General features: G+C 41.9%; 1 protein-coding gene across 2 annotated transcripts; it reads left to right on the top strand.

The window, feature by feature from the left end:
• Positions 1-647: 647 nt before the first annotated feature.
• On the top strand, positions 648-20,134 carry FRZB (frizzled related protein). 2 transcript variants are annotated; one of them, XM_085065654.1, is made up of 6 exons: positions 654-1,185; positions 10,008-10,055; positions 14,521-14,586; positions 16,675-16,879; positions 17,100-17,163; positions 19,126-20,134. In XM_085065654.1, exons 1-6 carry the CDS (start codon positions 732-734, stop codon positions 19,234-19,236), a joined length of 948 nt encoding a protein of 315 aa, XP_084921780.1. In that variant the 5' UTR covers positions 654-731; the 3' UTR covers positions 19,237-20,134. The 2 variants fall into 2 exon arrangements, with proteins under 2 accessions (XP_084921781.1, XP_084921780.1); XM_085065655.1 differs by lacking the exon at positions 10,008-10,055 and having other exon boundaries at positions 648-1,185.
• The last annotated feature ends 2,194 nt before the right edge of the window (positions 20,135-22,328 follow it).

Raw genomic sequence — 22,328 nt, forward strand, 5'->3', positions numbered from 1 at the left:
TTTTCTTCCACTAGACCTGGTCTAGTGGAAGGTGTCCTTGTCCATGGCAAGGGGTTAGAACTAGATGATCTTTGAGGTGCCTTCCAACTCAAACTGTTCCATGATTCTATGATTATATCAGGTCGCATTTTTTCAGATCAAGTCGGAACTCCCTTTATTGTGATACTGCTTTGCAATGTATCTTAAACAGTATCTGGCCTCTTTAATTTGTTTTTAACCTTCTGAGAAGGAGGCACCCCCAGCTGCTCAGCCAAATCTCCCTCATTTTAAACATGATTAACATTATTTAACATTTCAGCATTATTACTCTCCTCCAAAACGCACCCATCACTATTTCTAGGTGACGTGCTTTTTGTGTGCAACTCCTGCATAAGCATAGTGTGTGCAAAAAAAAAAAAGTCTTTCCTAAAATATATGAACGTATCTGCGAGAGATTGATCTGAAATCGTATTCATGTTCACAGTAAGGTTTTTAGTTCGGGAGAATTTAAGCGCTTGCTTGCCTTCCGGCGAGGACGAGGCAAATTTCTCTTTCGTTCTTCCCAGAAAGTAGAGCCCTCCCTCCCCTGCCCGGAGCTCTCCTTTGTTCGGGGCCGGGCTGCGGGGCGGAGAGGCGGGACCCTGTGAGCGCCCGGCAGGGGCAGCGCGGAGAGGCTGAGCCGGGGCGGGCGGAGCCACCCCCGCGCCGCGCTGTGCCCGCTCGGCCCCTCGGTTACCGTCGGGGCGGGCGGCATGTGGCGGGGGCTGCCGGTGCTGGCCCTGGCCGGGCTGCTGGTGCTGGGGCGGGCGCCGGCGGGGCGGGGGGCGGCCTGCGAGCCGGTGCGCATCCCGCTGTGCCAGCCGCTGCCCTGGAACATGACCAAGATGCCGAACCACCTGCACCACAGCACGCAGGCCAACGCCGTGCTGGCCATGGAGCAGTTCGAGGGGCTGCTGGGCACCAACTGTAGCCCCGACCTTCTGTTCTTCCTCTGCGCCATGTACGCGCCCATCTGCACCATCGACTTCCAGCACGAGCCCATCAAGCCCTGCAAGTCCGTCTGCGAGCGTGCCCGCGCCGGCTGCGAGCCCGTCCTGGTCCGGTACAGCCACGCCTGGCCCGACAGCCTGGCCTGCGACGAGCTGCCGGTCTACGACCGCGGGGTTTGCATTTCCCCCGAAGCCATCGTCACCGCCGAGGGCGCGGGTGAGTGCGCGGGGACCGGCACCGGTACGGGGACAATGGGCGGCGGGCGGGGAGGGCAGCCCAGCCCAGCCCAGCCAGCCCGGGAGCCCTGCCTCCCCTCCGATTGCTCTCTGTTTCTCTTTGCTTTGCCCTCCGCTCTTTTGCTCTCTTTTCCCTTCCTTTAGCAGCCGCATCGCTGCTGGAAAAGTTTTGCTGTTGGGCACAGAGTGTGTGTGACAAGAGACAGCTCCACCACCTCTCTGGGGAACGCGTACGAGTGTGGGAGCGACAGCACTCGTTCCACATGAACGGGAAACGGCTCCATACCACTCTTCGGTGATCCATCGGCAGCGGTTGCTGAAGGAAGAGCCACTAAGAGAGGGGCAGCTAGGCTGCCAGCTTCACCCGCGCCTCTCTGCTCATCTCCAGCCGCCCCCTCCCAGAGCAGGGTGCTCCCCTCCCACATAAGGCCACCACTCCACAGACTTTGGGGAAAGAGCTGTGCCCAGAGGAGCCTCAGGCAGGACCTGGGGAGTCGGGGATTCCCCAGCCACCTCCTATGCCAGTGGTGGCACATGCACGCCTGAAGGGGAGAAAGCATGCTCATCTCAGTGGCTAGCAGTGAAGGTACAGGTTACAGCACAGGTTCCCCAGCAGCCCCCCGGGGTCTACATTTGTGGCCAGGTGAGGAGCGTAGCAAAGGGCAGCCTTCCATTGTGCTTTGTTCCCAACATCCCTGAAGTGAGCCAAATGCTGCCTTCTGCTCCTGAGTCAGCTCCTGTGCAGTTCTGATGGTGTCTGACCACTGTGGCCTCTAAGGCTGTTGGAGCTCCTCAGCTTTCTCACTGCATCCTGTTTCACCAGCTCAGCTCACTGTGGTCCCACAGGATGGCTGGTGCTGCCATCCAGCTGCCATCCAGCAATACCGTCGGAGGCAGGAGCATCTCTGCAGAGTCAGGTGAGCACTGCTGACTGCTCAGGCCACCACTGTGCTGCAAACCTGCTGTGGTTCAAGGATCCTGCTCCTGTCACAGCTGCCTTTGGGCTGGAGGAGTTGGAAGGACACCACTCCAACGTGGTGAACTGAGTACCACAGAAATACTGAATACAAGGAGCTATTGAATGGGAAATTAAAGCAAGCCAGTGGGTGGTTGTCATGAGTGAGCTCTGACCTTTTACAAAGGGACCACAGTTGCCCTATCTTTTCAGGAAAGCATTTGCTCCTGGGTGGGACCAGGCTACCACTTTGATGCAAAGTTGCAATGCTGACGGCTCTGCTGAACCTCTCCATCAGAGGAATGGGAGAGCAGTACTGGGATGAGAGAGCAGCCCAGAGGGGTTAGAGCAGAGCAGCACCCACGAGCTTGTTGTGTTGCTACCCGGCTCCTTCAGTACCCACTGCTGCAGTGATAGGTTGTGGGAGCCCACTGGCGGGGAGCAGATCTCACCTCTCCGTCCTTCCTCAGCAGTGGCCTGGGAATGAAAGGGGGACTTTTCATGCTGTGCTCAGCACAGTGTTTGACTGTGCTTCTGTCCCACTACCAAACACTTTATGTATCCAATTGCCGGTAATGCCACACACTGTAATTCCTGTTTTCTTCTCCTAACAAAATATCATGCTTCCGTTTCCTGACCGTGCTCCCCAGCTCAGCCTTCCCAGGTAAGCTGCTCTCTCCATCTCCATTTATTTACAGGCCAGACAAACCCTATTCTTTCTCTGACTCTGTTCTCTTTCCCTCGAAACATCCATACCTTGATATCTCCAGTCATTACTGCTATTTCTCACTGTCTTCTAACTGCTTCCCTCTTGCTTTTTCCCAGCTTTTTCCCCAGCCAAATAACACAGCCATCTATTTTTGCCATTGGCTGCTACTCTCTGAGGGCTACATACCTGCTGGGGTAGTTTTGGGGAGATGGTTTTGAACACCAAGCACCTTTCTCTGCAGCATTGAGGTGCTTTCAAAACCACCTTAAAAATGGCTCTGACATGAGCAAGGTTTGGCAGGTCTGCAGCAATTTGAAAGCAATCACATTCAAATCTGGAGGGAGGAAACTTAGCTGAAATTGCCCCCGAGTTACCTATTTCTGAGGACCTCAGCAGTACAATAACCTCTTTGAGGGATTCCAGGGCCAGATCCATGAAAACTCTCTTTCAGTGAATGAGAACCTGATGACATTCTCATTTCTGGGCTGAATATTTTGAACTGATGAATTATGCACCAGACTGAAAGAATCCTTCTTGAGGGAATAAAAATGTGCTTTTAGAAAGCAGAGGGAAGGATTCCTGTTCTAGGAAGAGGTAAGGTGAACACTTTTAAATCCAATTCTCTAAATAAAGGATTGCAGCCAAGTAGAAGACAGGAATAACCAATTGCTTAATGAGGAGTGTGCAGAATACCTGCTCTTATTGGCTTTCATTTACCTCCTAAGCATTCTAGCCCCTTCTGCTGTCTGTAAACTACATCTAATAGAGCATGCAGAAATAGAAATCCATTGTTTCATGGCTTTCTGTTGTAGAAGGGCTTTTCTTATTTTTCAGAAGTGAAATCTTGTTTTTGTTTGCATTCTTTTGTAACAGGGTTTCATTCTACCCGTAACAGGGTTCTACCGTTTCACTACTTTTTGAGGTTTCTGCATTATTGCTGGTGAACATTAGTACATTTGTCTAGTCCCTTCCGTAAGAGAGCAGCCTTAAGGACGTAGTCAGGTGTTTGTCCTTGTCGGAGCAGGGACTGGGTTCCCAAGCCTGATTTCCATCAGTTGTATTCCCTGCATCCCAGTAGCCTGTGGCCGTTGCAAAATATGGAGGAACTGTGGTTGGTAAAATCTGTGATACATCCCAGTAAGAAGTTCGCTTTCAACTGTTGAGGCACAGTCCACCAAAGACATTTTCTAGGACCTCTTTCTGTTTCAGCCCAGGTGGTGAGAAAGATCCAGACACTTCCTCTCACAGGACAAGAGGCTGCTGTGAGAGGAAGGGGTGAAGAGGTGAAGCAGCTGCTGCTATGTCTGTGATGGAGAAAGCTGACGTCAGTGCTGTGTTTTGGGCTCAGTTAGAGGATAGCTGTACATGCCCCTAAGTTTGTGCTGGTCTCCAGAACCTGAGTGGGAATGCTGATTTGGAGGTCTCAAGTTCCTTAGGTTACAGAGACCACCTTAAAACAAGTGTCATGTGGGGACTGTATGTTTCTTGTTTTTTCATTATCTTTGGGAAACACCCAGGTTCCTTTACAGCCAGAAAGCAGAGGGATGCTGCAAGCATGGTGTGGGTGTTTTGGAGGAGGGTGTGTTGCTGAATATTTTGTCTTTTTGTGGAGGATCCAACAAATCATCATCCAGGATGAAGGATGAAAGAGTATCTGGACAATACATTAATACCCCAGGTGTCATATTAGTGCATGCTAATATCTGAAGTCTCCTGTGGCATTTACCCCACATCCCTGTCCTCTGCCTTTTGGGGATGAAAGTGGTTCTGCTTGCAGACATTAGTACAAGCTGCCTTACATCTCTGAGAGGTCCTGTTCACTTGCTCCATGTATTTCAGTCTTCACGTGCATATGCTTATTCTTCCTCCAATCTATCAGATTATCTCCTTTTCTCATGCAGGGCCCTGTCAAACCTTCTTAGGTCTGTGAAGCAGCAGGAGCTGCTGAGAGACAAAACTGTCTCAAATCTAGAATTTCAGAGGCAGGACCTGTCTTTAATTTTACAGGTAATAAGTGAACAGGTGTTGGTGTTGGGATGCTGATTAAATAAGCATCTTTGACATGTGTCCTTGGCTGCTACTGCCTAGCAGATTGTGTATGTATCAAGTGACATGTTTATTCCTGTTTTGAAGAGGGAACTAGCAACAAAACCAGAGCAGTGAGAATGGATACTGCGCCTGTTGGAAGACAGATCTGTCAGGCAGCTTGTCTCACCATATCTTTGGATAAGAAAATAGCTTGAAGGCACATGAGCCTGATAATAAGATGTTGGGGAACAGGGAAGCAGCAAGGTATTGACCACATGTGGTTAACACCCAAGCTATCATAAGATGTGTCAGGAGAACTTTGATTTTTTTTTAAAACCACAATCTCTTAAACATTAAAGACAATTATAGATTATTCACATGATAGACACCAATTTTCTTAAATCATATGTGAACCCATGATTTTTCCATGTCACCTAAGTCCTCCATGTCTGTCTGGATGAAGTCAGAGTAACCCAGTATGTTAATTTGGCATTGTAGGCTTAAAAGGCAAGTGAGCAAGCTGTTTCCTGTGCTTGTTTCTTATATATTATTAATTTAATTTCCAAAACAGAAAAAATTTGATCTGAAGATTTGAAACCACTGACTCAGTCTTTGCCTAGCTCTACTTAGAGCAGTCAATGTGCATGACAGTGCTAGGGGAGTGTTACAGACTGTGCTGAGGATGAGCAGTTGTGCAGGTTATCGTTTGTAACGTTGAGATTTGATTAGGTCTTTGCTCAAAACTTGGGAGCAGCCTCATTTCTCAGTTAAATAACAAAATTATTACAAGCTTCAAGCCTGAAAGAGGAGAAGTAAATAATGGAATTTAAATCTTATTAATGAAGATACCACTGATGGTGTTAGGCGCTCACTACAGTTTGGCTGGCTTTGTAGTCTAAGTCACTTGGCTTTTACAGTCTAGGCATCGAATCAATACCTGAGCCATTAAATGTCATCAAAACCTGGTGGGATTCATTATGAGGAATAATTTGTTATGTGGAGCAGCCGTGTTGCCAGCTGCTCTACAACTTGGAGTTCGAGTTCTTAGTATTAGATGTTAAGTAGAGTCAATTTTCATATCACTTGTCTTTTCTGTGCATGTATTTGCAACCAACTTAGCAAAGATCCTCGCTGTACTAAGAGCTGAAGTAGATGACAATGAATTCATGCACTGTGGGTTTCTTAAATGATGGGGCTCACAGATGTCTCAGTCTGAAAAAGGTGCCCAAGCAGCAGCCACTGGCTGTGGGTTAGTTCTTTGGAGTAGGGTGCCTGGAGTGGCTTAAGTAATAGATGGGCCATATTCTTTAATCATAATGGCAGTCAGGATCGTGTTACTTTTGTCCTTGCTCTGCCTCTTAAAATTTTTATTTATTTAAACAGTGATATAGGAAAGATGTTGGCTCAAAACTAGGTATTACTGGGTTGTTTCTCTTTTCCAAACTTCTCAGCCAAATCTGCAGTGCAGGCATTGTTATTTTGTACACTTACTGTGTAAGTGGCTTTTATTTAGCTCTCCTTGTTAGTGTTTTGTTTTGGGGTTTTTTATATAGAATCCCATTGAAAAACAATTAATTAAGATGGCTTATTGAAAAAAAACCAGTTTGGATTTTGTCCCCTGCTCCTAAACAAAATTTAATAGGAAACTTCTGAATTGGACCTCTGGATAATATTCCCCTCTTTGGCTATCCTGCTAATCATCACTGACTGGTATTTCTTTCAGAAAGATTGCTTTGCAGAAAGACAGAACTTAGCAGAGGGTTAGCCCCTGAAGAGAAGGGGAACAATAGGAAGTCAGTAGTTTGGGTCTTTTTTAAATAGATTTTTCTTTCCTCCCTCTGTCTGCATTACAGCTGAAGGTCCCAGCAGTGTGCATCTCCTGACGGAGAGAGGCCTCTGTCTGTCAGGCTGCTGGGGACAGGGGCCTGGATTTCATGGGTGCTCACACCCACCTAAGATCTGACAAGTAGCTGGTGGCAGGCCTGGCCTGGGCCCTCTTCCAGTCTCCTCTCTGGTAGGTGAGAAGGGACTATACTGTATGAGCTTAACTGGGGAAGGGGTCATAGAAATGAGAAAACTTCCCTAGAGATGTCATACAGTGGCAGAGGTCTCCAGTCCCCTCCATGAGCCCATGCCCATCTGTAGAGTGCAGGCATTGGAAAACATAAGCATCAAGGCAAGGTCAACACTTGCCTTGGCCCAAGCCCTCCCAAGTTAGGAAATGAACTATGAGGTGATGTATCAGTACGTGTTCATCCCTCCTTTGCTCACTGATGGGCACCATGCTCTGACCACAAAGCTGCACTGCAGCCTTTGTGGTCAAAAAGCTGCACTGCAGCCTTTGTGCAGGCACAGAAACAGGAGCCACTTCCATTCATGGGAGCTTTGCACACAGTGTCTGAATTACTCTGGCTGCTAACCCAGCTGCTTCGTTGGGTACCACTGGTTTGGGATAGGACAGGTGACTTGGCAGTGAAGAATTAGGAGATGGGTTGAGGCTGTGGTGTGTTGTAATTTGGTTAAAAATAAATTATGTACCTAAAAGTGTATGGAAACATCTGGCATAAAGCAGGTTAGTTCCATGCTTGCTTGCAGGACCAGGCTTATACTGGTTGTGTCTTCACCAGTTCTCCTTGTGTTGATGTGAGCTCAAACGACAGTTCCTCAGCCAATACCAATGAGTGTCATATGTCATATGGGCCAGGGAAGGCTGTGAATCCTTTACTGGGCTCTGGTTTATGTTGAGTTGTAATTTCAATGTGAATTGGACTTGGTTTGTTCAAGCATCATGAAGTCATGCCTGCTTGGGTCATCCTTGGTTTAGGTAGGGACAGTGCACTTCAGGGCTTTTTCCTTCCATGGATGGAAGATGGTAAGCATTTAATCTGATATTTCTTTTGTCTTCTCCATGATGAAGATTTTTTCTGCCCGAGTAACAATTCTGTTGGAATAGGGAATGTGCTTTGAAGGTATGAACAAACTATCCCTGAAATACCTGTTTTGGTAGGAATTTTAGCTTGCTGGGCCACATGAAAAACCAGAGGAGTTGGCTTGGTCTTATGCAGATTGCTTTCAGGAAAACCTGAAAATTTGGCCAAGACAACTGAGTGAGAGGGGCAGTGAATCTGGAGAGCTTTTTCTGCAGGGGTTTTGGATGCCCAGAGTGGTGAAACATCTGAGGCCAGTCCTAGGTACATAGAGAGGCATAGCCACCTCTCTGTGATTGGTGGCTGGAGGGTTTTGCAGACTTCTGTCTGTAGTTGGAGCAGATGGGAGGATTATCAGACCGTAGACCTGAGTGCTCTCTGTGCTTTTACCACATCAGAAGGAATTGTAGATTTAAAGCTACAGCTTGGCTAAATGAACAAGACAATAGATAAATGGCCCAGGAGAGGACGAATGAGAAGTGTGGTTATCCTTTCGTTTACCATTTGCAAGAGGGAAGGCATTTTAATTCTTCTTTCATCACGTCCTGGAATACTGGAATGCATTTGATACAATATAAAATATATTCTTAATGCATTGAGAATAACTCAGGTGAATAATCAAAATCAAACATGTAAGTAAGAATCAGCTTGTATACTTTGACTTGTTACAAGGCAGCATGGTGAAGATTCAGAGGTGCTATGGAAGCACCTGATAAGCAAAGACCAGATTGGCTCCATAAAAATGTTGGGTTTTTTCTATAAACTAAGATCCTGTGGTATTTTGTAACTTTCCTTGCAAGAAAATGGATGTGATTTTTACTAGCAGCAAGATATTGAATATAAAAGAGAATCTATTCAATCTTTCTAGGCTATTTTCTATACCCTTTGCTCTTTATGTTGGTTAGAATAATTATTCCTGAAGTCTCAAATATTTTAAAGTTAATTATTATGTGAGGGAATCAATTGTCTTTCAGTTTTACTCTTGCCCTGGCTGTGATTTAGCTACATCCTCATTTATGTAAATGAAGTTTCATGTTGCTATGAGTATTATAATACTTAAGTAATATTTTTCTTGCAAACAGGTATTTCAGGGAATGTATTTATAGAATTTGTGATTAAATAATGATCCCAGCCCTTAGAATTTAGTCCACACATCTAAAGTCTTCATGAATACTGAGTATTAGCAGTGTCCTGGGCTGTCTTACAGCCAAATCCTACAGCTCAGGCTGCAAGACTGGAGCTTTTGTTACATTTGTCCTACATTGTAAAAGTAGTGGTGTTGCCTCCATCATTATGTAAGGATCTAAGAAAGATAATTATAGGATATCAGATTCCAGACTTGGAAGAGCAGCATAAATGACTCCAGTGTGCAAAATTACAGAAGGGTTTTTTCTTTAAAAGTTCATTTGTTTTTCCAATTTTATGTGCCATTCTAATGAAGTATCCTGCCTCTCTCTCAATTCTTGTTCCTCTTGCATTTATTTTGTCCTTAGCTTATTCGAGGTTATATGAATTAACATACTTGTTTTTCATGATGAAGTATATGTATAAAGCCATTAAATTGTATGATTTAATAAATAGATTTGAAATTATGCATTTTACTAATGTGGGATGCACTCCACTTATGAATGTGTCTGAAAGCAGTTCTTTGGGCATAGTGCCTTTTTAAACTTCTGTTCCTTATCTGCCCTTCAAAGTAATCAGTGTGTTTTTAAACTGAGGGGAAGGTCTGAAACATTTGTTTTGGCATTTACTTCAACAGTGCGATTATGGTTGGTTGATTGGATTTCCTCAGTAACCAAAGAAACAAACCAAAAGTAATTTCTCCTTCATCATCTAATTAAATGCAAACACCACACGTCTTTTTTGTAGGTGGTCAAAATTCATGACATAAATCTCAATCCTTGTCTGAAACCTGCCAGTCTGTCCCAATGGAAATGGGATATTTAGTCTGCTTCAGCATTTAACATGATATGCTGGATTCAGGTGAAATTTGGGTAACAAATTGTGTCAACTTTACTGAACTGATTTCTAGAACATTACAAACTGTTTATTAATGAAGTTATTAATTTTCCATATACAAAATACTAGAGAAAGAGAAAATACTGTAATGTATGTGTAGTGAAATAGTCCAATATTAAAAATACTAACATTTCTTTACATATTTTAAAAATCCATGCCAGACTTCCCTATGGATTCTAATAACGGCAACTGTAGAGGCGCTGGCATTGGTAAGTACATTTTTATAGAACTGTATAATAAGCTGTAGACTTTCAAATCCTTTAAATATTTGATTAAATAAGAGGGCTACTAAGTGATAAATACTTAAATACTTTGTCTTGACCAAGAATACTGTAGACTGTGCTTTTGCATTCCATGGGCAGGTGGAATTTGGGGTTGGTTAGCCTCAAAATGTCCATCTAAGTTGACTAAGAGGGATGTGCTGATTTTATTAAAAATTTTGTCTTGAGCAGAAAGAGTAATCATTAAATTGATTTTTCTCTGGGCAGAACCAGTGAAGATAATGGTTCATTCTGACCTTAAAGTTTGCAAATTAAATTCAGTACTTGCAGATAATGGCAATTCTGCCATTAGCCAGAGGAGGTTGAGGGTGTGACCTTCTGAGACTGGTTTTATTCTCAGATCCCCTGTTGCTTTTTATTTCTGTTTTGGTTTTGCTGGAACGGAATAAAACTGAATAAACCACCTTGAGTGTTACCACTACTTGCCAATGCAAAGAAGCAAAGCCCAGGATGGTAGCTAATAATTATAGAAATGTGAATTTTTTCTCAAGCAAGCCAATGACTATATGTTTCCTTGAATTTTATTATGATTCCGTCTGAAAATTTCCTTTTAGGTCTTTGTCAAGAAATTGACACTTTGAAGCCTGGCCTACCGTGTCTTTCCTTCTGCAGTGCTGTTGATGAGCTACAGTGTGCACTGATATTCACTTCAATAATATAAACATCTAAGCATGGTTGTTGAACCTAACATTAGATACCTATATGTATAATTTCAGCATTAAGCTCTGTGGCCAAATGGCAAAAAGATATTAATAATGCCCAGTTTATAATACAGTTTTCAAATTTAATCAGTAGGTCCCAATGTGAAAGCAGCTATATAGGTGCAAAATGTTCTTTAAATCACAGTGCATACCCTTTAGAAACCCTGGTACAGTTAGGAAAACTGATAAAAGCAAGCCCCTTAACAAGTTTTGCTTTGAATTGTCTTGAGCATGGGGTCATATCTGGAAGACTTGCTAAAGATACTTGTTACTAATGTTAGTATCTTTATAGTTTTAAGCCATTTTCAACTGTGTGGCATTGAGACAGTAGGGATTTCATGCTCAACACTGACTGAACAAAGAACAGACAAGCTTCACTTTGAGAAGGAAGGCAAAGCTGTACGCTCTCAATGTCACCGTGTATCAAAATCATGAAGCATATCTTACTGCTGCCTGTCCATAGGCATGAAGGCATGTAGTTTCAATGAGTGACTCTGCAGTGGAAGAGGAAAGTTTCAGTCATATTGTTACTGTTGTGATGCTTTTCGATGACTGAAAGCAAAACCAGATGTAAAAAAAATCCCATCCAGAGGGATGCATAGAACAATTGCTGATGCAATATCTGTTGATATCACTGCCTTTTACTGTACATACATCACATTGCTGATACCACTGTCTTTTACTGTACGTACATGATTTCTGGTTCAATGTGCTACATCTGTTTGAACTGGCAAATACAGTTGGACCATCTAAAAGGTCATGTTTCAAAACGGCTTTATTTTTTATGTTCAGTAAAGTAAATTTGTAGTTTTGCCATTGTAAATAGAGACTTTTTGTTTGTTTGTTTTGCAAGTAGCAAACTGATGTATTTTTTTAAAAATCCCATTCTCAGCTCTGTGGTTTTTGCAGGTTATTGGTCGTGCTGCTGTGCATGGTCACAGGGAACCATACTCATGGGTTATCCCTATTTGAGACACCTTTTTTCCCTGGCAGTGTCTGCTGGCAAAACCTTCCCTCTGAGTCTGCATGGGGGTTTTTTGGGGGACCTTTTTCACCTCTATTAGCAGTGAACTACACTATTGTCTGCTTAATCATGCTCCTCAAGTCCCTTAGAAAATTTTGTAGAGGTTGGTTTTTTGTTTTTTTTTAATCCTTTGTTTATCAGGGAAGTATTTGCCAGGTTTGAGTGCTTGTACAGGTCATTACAGCCAGGTTTTCAATTGTGCATGCACATATATTTAAGATGACACATATGTTTCTTGGTAGCAATCCGTGGGGAAAATTATATTCCTGTGTACTCTGTGTCTTTTGGCATTTACAGAGCAAAGTTTTCAAATACAGAGATTTTGAGCAGTCGTTAGTCCTATATTGACTTGAAAAGAAAATTTAATGGCTAGCTGTGATCTCAGTCAAAACTAGTGGGAGCCTCTGCTGCCTGCCCCTATGCTTGTGGTCCCAGAGCTCTTCCAGTAATTTTGGCAACTTCTTAGGAGGCTGTCAGGTAGGATGGGATTTTCCCTCAGCATCAGGTGATGCAGTACATTTTTATAGCCACCTTTTGTGGGTGTTCCCACTTCCTGGGGAAAGGTCAACGTTTGGCTTCCTTTGAAAATCACTGTGCCAGGAACTTGGAGAGAGGAATTGGTTCTGTCTATGTAACTCTATAACTGACCTTGGTAAATGAATTTTGTGTTAGTTTCTGTATCTCTAAATAGTAATTAAGAATGATGCAGCATTTTGTAAAGTTCTTTTAAATGTAAATTTAAAAAGCACAAGGGTGACTAAGAGGTTCTTCAGTAAGAACATGGGCAGGTCAAGAATTTGTTTTTAGAACTAGACTAGTAAAATATATTCTGAAATTAATAAAGTAAGCCAGTACTGTCTTAAAATGGAAAGAAATGTGAGACTGTTCTCTTCTTGCAATTTAGTCTATTTTATTGTACTGGGGCACAGTGCGGAGTACTGTAGAGTAGGAGAACATTACAGTGTATGACTTGTTGGACTTGAGTGCTGAGGTGGCTGTGTGAGTGTGGGTTCATAGGAGCACATATTTTATGCGCTGTTTCAAGACTACTTATAAAAGGAGCCATAATTTGGCCTACAGTGTCCATGAGCTCCCAGAGGCAGAAGGGAAGCAAAAAATCACTTTCCTTCTCTGCTTTACTTCATAGAAAAGTTAAAGTAGGGCACTGTATGTAGATATTTGAGGATGTGTTTGAAATTCAAGGAAAGAATTTCCTTTTTTTGAAATGTTTTCGTCTTTCCTGTTTCTGGAGGTTTTGGTTTTTTTGTTTGTTTTGTTTTTGTTGTTTTTGGGGTTTTGTTTGTTTGGGGTTTTTCTGTTTGCTGGGTTTTTTTGTTTGTTTTGGTTTTGTTTGTTTTTTCATCTGTTTAGGTTTTTTTGGTTTTTTTATTTTCAACTACAAAAATTCTTCCAATGGAAAATAAATAATGATTTGAGAAGTTGAATAATGATTTGAGAACCGTATGATTACATCCCTTTTAAATTTTTTTTATATGCAGGAATCTTAAATGACAAATAAACATTCTTTTTCAGACTCTTCATGTTGGATTTAACTACTTCACTAGCTTATATGCATTGATATTTAGAATGATGGTGTATAGAAATAAGCTGCATTTAATCTACTTCCATTTATGCCAAATCAAATGTCAAAATAGATGGCCATGGATATATAATACTGGGATCTGCTGTTTGAAATTACTCCACCAAACCACACTTGGACACTAGTGTAAAATAAGTCAATATTTGCATTAGAACAAACAGCCATGAAATACCAGTGGTGTTAATGAACATGTGGGTCTCAAGCTTCAGTGTTAGCACTCCCTAGGCACTAATGAAAATATTTTTACCTCTGTTGCAGTTCCCAGCTGTCTGGCATCTGCACCATTGGAAATGCTGCCCTTTTGTGTTGTTTTTTGAAGGCTATCCTTATGGCCACAAGGGCTAAGAATTTCTCTATTTTAATTAACGTTTGGCTTCTGGGTTATAATAAAATTGTGTTAAATTTACACAATTCCTAATGGTGGATTGGATGGGCCTCTCGGCACTTTGATCTAGTTGAAGATGTCCCTGCTTATATGCAAGGGGTTTGGACTAGATGGCCTTTAAAGGTCCCTTCCAGTGCCAACTACTCTAAGAATGCCTGCTAGCCAGAAGATCCCAGTTTGCTAAACGAACCTGAGATACATAGTATTCCAAAAAATGCTGCCACAGTATTTTCTTTCTGTGTCTCTATTATGGTCTGTATGATAAAAAGAACAGAAAGGAGGGCTTTCCTTCAGTCTAGTACAGAAGAGAGAACAGCATTTCAAGGATGGAATTACAGCACCTGCAAGCAAAGGAGTAACCAAGACTGAACTTTGAATTGGCTTAAAATGATGATTTTGTCACTTCAGACCTCAAGTCTGTGTGTCTTTGTTGTTGTGTTGTGTTTTTGGTTTTTTTTGAATTTCAATATGTCACATTTTCTCCTAGAAGCCTTTAAGGTCTCATGGACAGTTCCACATCTCCCAGCAGAATAGGCCAGGAATGTCCTGTGGTTTTTAGTATTTCACTGTAATAAGCAAGTCAATTCACTGAAATTTTTGTTATATGGGAACTCAAGGTTTTGGGAAGATTGTCACTGAATACACATTCTTTTCTTTCTAAACAAAGCCTTTTGTTTCTGTAGACCGCTGCAAGTGCAAGCCTGTAAAAGCTACCCAGAAGACCTATCTACGCAACAACTATAACTACGGTAAAAACAGCTGCATGGCCAGCTCCCAACTTTTTTAAGGCTGCAGGAAGGGGAAAGTTTTCATTTAAAAGCCTGAAAAAGTTCAGTTACTGATGGTAACCCAATGTTACTTATTTCAGGAGGGAAGTGTAGTCTGAAACATTTCCAAATTAGAAGGATGGTAGGAATTAGCTTAATATGTTAGTGTAATAGTGTCTTTGTTGAGTTATTTCAGTGTTAGTGCAGGCATTTGGGGTTCATGTACTTCTCTAATGTGAACAGTGATGTGACAAAAATGGCATTGTGGGCTGCTGTGCCTGAACTGCCTCTGTGATTTCCAATATACTCAGCTTTTTCAGAAGGGGATGTTTTTAGTCGCTTTCATGCCCACTGGCTCACCATGAGATATAACAGATATAATAAATATAATATCACCATGAGATATAATATTCCTTCTGGTGTATTGAAGCCAGCAGTATTATGCTGTCAGTAACACCTGTAAAAGTGCACGTCCTGTTCTTCAGGCGTATCACAAGTCCAGGCTAATATTTTTCTTCATACTGTTTATTTCAAGCAAATTAAGCCGATGAAGCCACTGAAAACATATCACAAAAACTGAAGAATGGGGCCCTTCCTTTTTCCCATTAATCAGATGAAAAGCCTTAGGTTCAGTGAACTTGAAGGCTTTATTTAAATGGTATATGGTATATGATTGTATAATATTTATTAGGATTATGCATTTATACAGAGTCAGACAAGCTTCTTTTAAAAACAGTTGTTGTTAAAAGCTAAAAAATAATAACTGTATTCAAACACTTTTTAGGTCACTAGTCAGTTTTATGTTGTTTTGGTGGATTTGTTTATAAAAATATAAGAGTGTTTATAAAAATATCAGAGTAACTATTTTCTAGTTAGTCCTTGCATATGGCAGAGTCACTCAGCATGCTCCTGCCTATTTTCTCAAGCTTTTGAAATTGATGAGATTTCAAAATACATTTGAAATATCTTCAAACTAAAGCAATATTTTATTTTGAGATCTAAAAGGTTTAGAGAAAGGGGATCACTTGGGGTAAACTGTGCATACTACATGCACAAGTTAGTGTTTGTTGGCAACTGTATTTTATGTCCCTGCAATACATGCTGGTTAATGGCTGTTATGGGCAATGCATGTGAAGTGGGGAGACGTGTAAGAGAGATTTCTCTCTTCTATATTACCTTTTACACATAGGAGACATTTGGAATTTGGAGACATCTGCTATTTGTAGTGGAAAGAGACTCTTATTTGCAGGCTGTGAATGATATGACACTCTCTAGCCCGTGACCTCTGGGCTGGCTTTTCATTTGCATGTGGTATCAGTTCACTGCTCACGGCAAGAGAATGAAAAGCTTTGCCTTTGAAAGGCAACCTTTCCTCCAGTGCAACTTAAGGCAACAAGAAAGGGCGAGAGAGGAAACAATTAGAGAGGTCACTGGGTCAAGATCTGGAGCATTTGAAGTTCATAAAGAGAAGACCAGATTGGTGCTGGGTCACTGAAGAAAATGAAAAAGGTAAGGGCCTCTCATCCAGCAGAAGTAGTGATACGATAGGTTTTAGTGCACATTCACTTTTTGTGACAGGTTCAGAGTGACAAATAAAGTTTGCTCATCTGTACTGTGGGTAGTCAAAGAGGGAACAGTCACAACTCAAGGGAGAAGGAGAGCATACAAGAAATAGATTTAATATAGTTAAAGTGGAAAGGGTGAAGAAGGAAGGAAGGAAGGGAGGGAGGGAGGGAGGGAAGGAAGGAAGGAAGGAAGGAAGGAAGGAAGGAAGGAAGGAAGGAAGGAAGGCAGGCAGGCAAAGCCCAACTTAAACAGGACATAAATCCAACTGGTACACACCTCTTGCTCCTGACCATACTATTAAGAGACACACTGAGCTACCTGGACCTCCTTGGTGGAGGGTAAAGTAATGAAGGGAAGAGATGGGGGCAGAGACAATGCAGGAGTTCAGTGAAGTTTCTGATAAAGGACCATGCAAAAGACCAATCCCAGAGGTCACCAAGAATGGCTTGGGGGTGACCTGCATTATCTGCTGCTTCTAACAGCGCTCTTTGTGGCTTTTTCCAGTCATTCGGGCTAAAGTGAAGGAGGTGAAGACTAAATGTCATGATGTCACTGCAGTAGTGGAAGTAAAGGAGATCCTGAAATCTTCCCTAGTGAGCATTCCAAAGGACACTGTAAGCCTTCACACGAATTCTGGCTGCCTGTGCCCACCACTCAGTGCCAATGAAGAGTACATCATTATGGGCTACGAGGATGAGGAGCGCTCCAGGTAACTCTTCCTGCATTGTCCTTGCAGCACGTTTGTTATTATTTGTTCCCCTGTCATAAAGCTGAACATCAGAGCCAAAGGGAAGGAAAACTTGGTGTGGGGGTCTGTGCATTTCCTTCATGGGGAGGGCAAAGCTCTCTGCAGGCACAGAGATTCTAGTCTTGTGTGTGTTGGATTGCATAGCCTCTTGATGGAGTAACTGGTTGTCTCTGTTGTGTAGGTTACTCCTGGTGGAAGGCTCCATAGCTGAGAAGTGGAAGGAACGCCTTGGTAAAAAAATAAAGGTAAGAAAATACCTCAACAGAAGTCAACTGTTGTAGGTGCCATAAAACATCTACCTGTCTTTTCAAAATAAGGGAAGAAAATGCATATGCTGCCTCCAGCTAATTAATATCATATATCAAAACCTAACTTGGTGTGTTATTTGCTGTATTAGAACTGTGTGCTGAGTAAACTAAAGGGATACATTGAATTACCCCAAAGTATCGCAGTATAGCATCAGTCAAAACCTCTGTCTCAAAAAAGCAAATAGTAGGAGTCTTTTAACTCAGTAGGCAAGCTGTGCGTTCTACAACATGTGCCTGCATAATTGGGGTTGTGATACAAATTAAAAAAACCCAAACAGACCAGGGGGCTTTACAAATGTTTTTCAGACTAGGTCAGGATTATACTTTTAAGATTTAATATTCTTTAGAGTTCTGCTCTCACCAAATTGTGTGGATTAGCAACTATTTTAAATTCATCTTCCTGACTTGGCTGAGGGAGGAACCTGAAAGGGAAGTAATGTCACAGCAAACTGGAAGCAATGAGCTCAAATGCAAGCCATATATTATAGAATCATGGAATTGTTTGAGGTTGGAAGGGACCTTAAAGCCCATCTCATCTCACCGTCTGCCATGGGCAGGGACACCTTCCACTATCCCAGGTTGCTCCAAGCCCCATCCAACCTGGCCTTGGACACTGCCAGGGATGGGGCAGTCACAGTTTCTCTGGGCAGCCTGTGACAGGGCCTCACGTCCCTCAGCCAAGAATTTCTTCTGTATATCTGATCTAAGCCTGCTCTCTATCACTTTAAAGCTATTACCCCTTGTCCTGTCATTACATGCTCTTGTAAAAAAGTCCTTCTCCATCTCTCTTATAGTCCCTTTAGGTACTGAAAGGCACGCTGAGGTCTCCCTGAGCCCTTCTCCAGGCTAAACAACCCCAGCTCTCTACATGAAAATACATTCTGTTTTTCTCTTACTTAAATGTTTTCTAATGCCTTCCAAGTTCTGGAAGGATTGCCTCTTTATGTTTTGATGTGCTGCAAAGTATCAGTGGTTTTGATATTGCTAGGAGTGTCACTTTACACAGAATATTCTTATTTTGACACAATTTCTCAGCTGTTGATTTGTCATAATGGTTATGCTTGTGCAAAGTCTTCTCTTCCAGTCAGTGCTTTTTTCATCAGTGTAAGGGTCACTGGCAGGAAAATACTGTTGTGTTTATCAATGCAAGATTTTCTGTGCACATTTCTCACATTAATGGAGATTACAGGAGTGAAAAGATACAAGGATCTTTTTTCAAGTAGTTGTTTGATTTGGCAGAACCCTAGAAAATCCAGTGGCACAGAGCAAATATGTTACTGCTATGGACTGACTTCTGCTCAATTTCAGTTCTTGGGTGGTAGCATCATTTGTTGGAATTTTTTTTGGGAACACACTTTCTCACTTATTTCCTTGTCATCTGTGACCTGCTGCCTCTGCCCTCGCACCTGGCCTGGGGGTGTTGAGGACCTTGCCATGTCAGCACCCATGTCTTGTCATCATCTCCCTTTCCAAGAGCAGCAACAGTTGTAACAACTATATTTATTATCTCTTTTTATTTGTCCACTGTGGTTGCTATTGCCTGCAAATTCAAAATAAATAAATAATATTAATATTTAAAAGTTAACAAAAATCACTTGACTGTTTTTTCATCCTGCTTCTCCCAAAGACTGCATGACTAGTTTCATTTAAATTTTATTATTTTGAAGGTGCTGAAGCCATTATGCCTTGTATAAGACCCTTCATTCACAGGGGCTAAAAGAAAGCCAGGAAATGGTTTCTCTATTTAAAGCGACTTTTCCCAATAAGTTCTCATTCCACCCTTGAGCCCAGCGCAGGGTGACATGGTGCAAATAGCAACAGCTTTTCTGCATTTGCAGCTGTTTGTGTAAACATGGTTCTGTAATCTTTCTTGTAATTTCTTTGCCTTTCAATCTGCAGCGCTGGGATCAGAAACTCCGCCACCTTGGGAAGGGGAAGGGAGAGGCTGGACACAGCGACTCGCCTCTGAAGTCTGGCAAACCCGGCAGTGCCCAGCAGGCACGCAGTTAGATGTGGGATGCTGCACGATGACATGCAGGGGACTGTCTTCCAAGACTTCATTGTTGGAGCAGCAAAGGAGAAATTGCACTATTGCACGTTATATTCTATTGTTTACTACAGAATAATGTTTTTGCTTTTATTAGTTTTTATTCTCGCTCTTGGTTTCTGCCTTTTCTTTTTGGATGTGTGCAAGCTCTGGAAATCTATACTTTTTTTCTGTTACTAAGAATTGCAGAAAACTGCCCTTATGAGATGAGGAAAGACAAGGACATGTTCAGTTTACCTTTTTATCTCCTGAATCGTCTTAGGGAGAAAATTCTGATGCAAGCAGGAATGAAATCTGGCAAAGACCATTGGCTAAAGTCATGACTCACACTGGCTTCCCCTCTTCACTCTTTCTTGGTCACTGTTTGCTGAAACTTGCTCTGTTTTGGGTAGGTTGTTATCAGAATTTAAGTGTATCATGTTTTATTCTGAAATGTAGTTCTGAAATACATTAAAAAAAATTGTTAAGAGAACTGTTTGAATCAATACAGCTTTATTAAGTTTTCTTACAGATAAACCACTTGTATAACGCAGAGTCTAACTTAAAATATTTCCTGCAACAAACACAGTGTGCGTGTACACAAGGAACCTTAGTTTTCCAATGCTCTGGACCTTGCAGGAAAGATTGTCTAGTTCTGTAACCATAATTTATAACATGCTTCTTCTCTTATAATGGCAGTTTTTTCCCCCTTTTCTCAGCTGAGTTGTAGGAGTAGACGGACTCACCAGGCCTGCTTCTCAGTACAGGTCTGCACTTTAGCCTTTTGATTTTGTGGTGTTATTCTTAAATCCGTGCCTACCTAAACAAGTGTTCAATGCTCAGTAACATATGTCCAATAAAAGAATTGTAGTTGCCAACACAGATCCTTACCTGACTTCTGAACCATCATGATATTTCTAATACTACTCTTGAAAATATAAAAAACAAAAAAAACCCTAATTTTTGTGCTTTAATAGAATTCTTTGCTGATAGTGCCAACATATTAGAAATTATATTTGTTTTTCTACTCTCCCATGGTTAAAAGAAATTAAAATGGGGTAAATCAAAGAACAATACTCTTTGGCATAGTCTGCAGAGGGGTACCGACTCTTACTTACAAAGAGCAAATGACTGTTGGCTGTCAGTACTGTCTTTAGTATGCTGCCTTTCAGTAAGAAAATAGTCTTGTTTGAAAATATGATGATGATAAGTAAAACAGAAATATTTGGGAATATTATAATAATGTTTTAAGATTTCAGTTAATAACCGGCAGTCTTGGGACAGGTTTTCCACTGGGCTGGATACCAAGAAAGTTGAAAAAGAACAACATCCTGCAACACTCAAATTTTTATTTATAATTAAAAATAAAGAGATAATTTAGAGGAAAAATTGGTTCTGAATGCTGGCAGCAGGATATTAATCCTCCAGGTTTTAAATCCTCAGTATTTTCTCAGAATCACACAGATCACAGAATTATTTAGGTTGGGAAAGACCTCCAGGATCATCAAGTCCAACCTTTGATCTCCATCATGTCAGCTTGACCAGAGCACTAAGTGCCATGTCCAGTCATTTCTGGAAGACCACCAGGCATGGTGACTGTTTCTACTGAATTGGTGAATAACAGAACAATTTGTTAATTTGTGAATAGCTTGTTAAATAATGTTTAAAACCTCATTATTTACCCCAAAGCACCCTCTGAAGTCATGTAGATGAGTGCTGGAATCGCAGGGTCTGCAGTCACCACTCACCATGTCATGTTCTGCTATGAAAAGATTTGTGAAATCATAAAACTCTGTTAAAGATATAGAAAATCCCCAGACAGCTGGGAGACACTTCTGAAGATGGGTTCTCTCATACAATTTTTCTGTGATTAAGAGCAGCCTTTGTTTAATCCACTTGCAGCCCAATACTGATATTAGTCACATTAAAAATCCCCAGAGCTGAGGGCATTACTGCACCTTAAAACCTCAACAAGAGAAAAATGAGCAACATTTATAACAGTCACACATGTAATTATGTGTCTTGGTTTGAAAACAAACCAGTGGGAGATCACAAGTCAAGATTGAAATTAAAAATAAGTGAATTAAAAATAAGTGAAAAGCACTGACAAAGTCAGATACAACCTAACACCCTGTTAGGGTGGTAGTAGCAGTCTAACTGAAGTAGTCTAGTTGAAGCGGTGATCCTGTGAAGGTCTAGTCTCTAGCTGAAGATCCAGTGGTAGCTCTTGTCCTCTGGGAACCCAGTAGACAGGGCTAACTCAGGCAGTTTTAAGGCCAGGTTATATCCAGGTGGGAACACCTGGTTCCTCCCTCCTGGGCAGAGCATCCCACAATGGGATGAGATAAGTCCATGAGTCATGCAGTGGGTCCCTGATGGCCCATTGCCTGTCATGCGGGGTGGGTCATTAGCAGCTGGTAACAGCTCACGGATGGCCCATTGCCGGTCATCTGGAGTGGGTCATTAGCAGGTGATAGCAGCTAATGGCCCACAGCTGGTGGTAATAGAATACTTAACTACATCTATATTGCAACCTAGGACATTATGTTACTGAAAGTATTTCTCTAATTGGAAGCCACCAGATTATTTTTTTTCAGAGGAATTAAGCATTTTTCATTAACACATGAAAAATGAGGGTGGCATGATGGGCTCCTTGGAAGATGCAGGAGGCATTTTTCACAATCCCTAAATTAATTGAGGAGCCATTTACATATCCCAACACTGCTTTTAACCCATCACAGTGATTATGGTGACTGAACTTCAGCAGCACCACCCGGACTCACTCGTGCCAGTACAAAAAACATGCAGGGATCAATGAGAGACAGATGGCACAAGATCAATTATTTCAATAACTTTGTGCAGTATGTCTCCTACATCTTGTTTTGTGGCCTGGAGCACACTGAAATGGTCTGTTGCTTTAAAGCTGTACTTACTGCTTTGCCACATCTGTGAGGGCTTTGTGACAAGCTAGACTAATCCACTGGTGTTTCAAAGTGACTTTATTTAAAATATAATCTTATTAACTTAACATAGTTGGACATTATTTTCTTGCTTCTTCACCAGGAAATCTTTTTCT

The sequence above is a fragment of the Lichenostomus cassidix genome, chromosome 7 (assembly GCF_008360975.1).
Source record: "Lichenostomus cassidix isolate B80296 chromosome 7, HeHo_3.0, whole genome shotgun sequence".
In the NCBI taxonomy this organism is placed as follows: domain Eukaryota; kingdom Metazoa; phylum Chordata; class Aves; order Passeriformes; family Meliphagidae; genus Lichenostomus; species Lichenostomus cassidix.

Excerpts from the sequence above, each read along its gene's own strand:
- FRZB (XM_085065654.1), top strand. The coding sequence starts at position 732 with ATGTGGCGGGGGCTGCCGGTGCTGGCCCTGGCCGGGCTGCTGGTGCTG. Across the intron at positions 14,587-16,674 it reads ACGCAACAACTATAACTACG|TCATTCGGGCTAAAGTGAAG; the intron begins GTAAAAACAGCT and ends GGCTTTTTCCAG. Across the intron at positions 16,880-17,099 it reads GAGGATGAGGAGCGCTCCAG|GTTACTCCTGGTGGAAGGCT; the intron begins GTAACTCTTCCT and ends TCTGTTGTGTAG.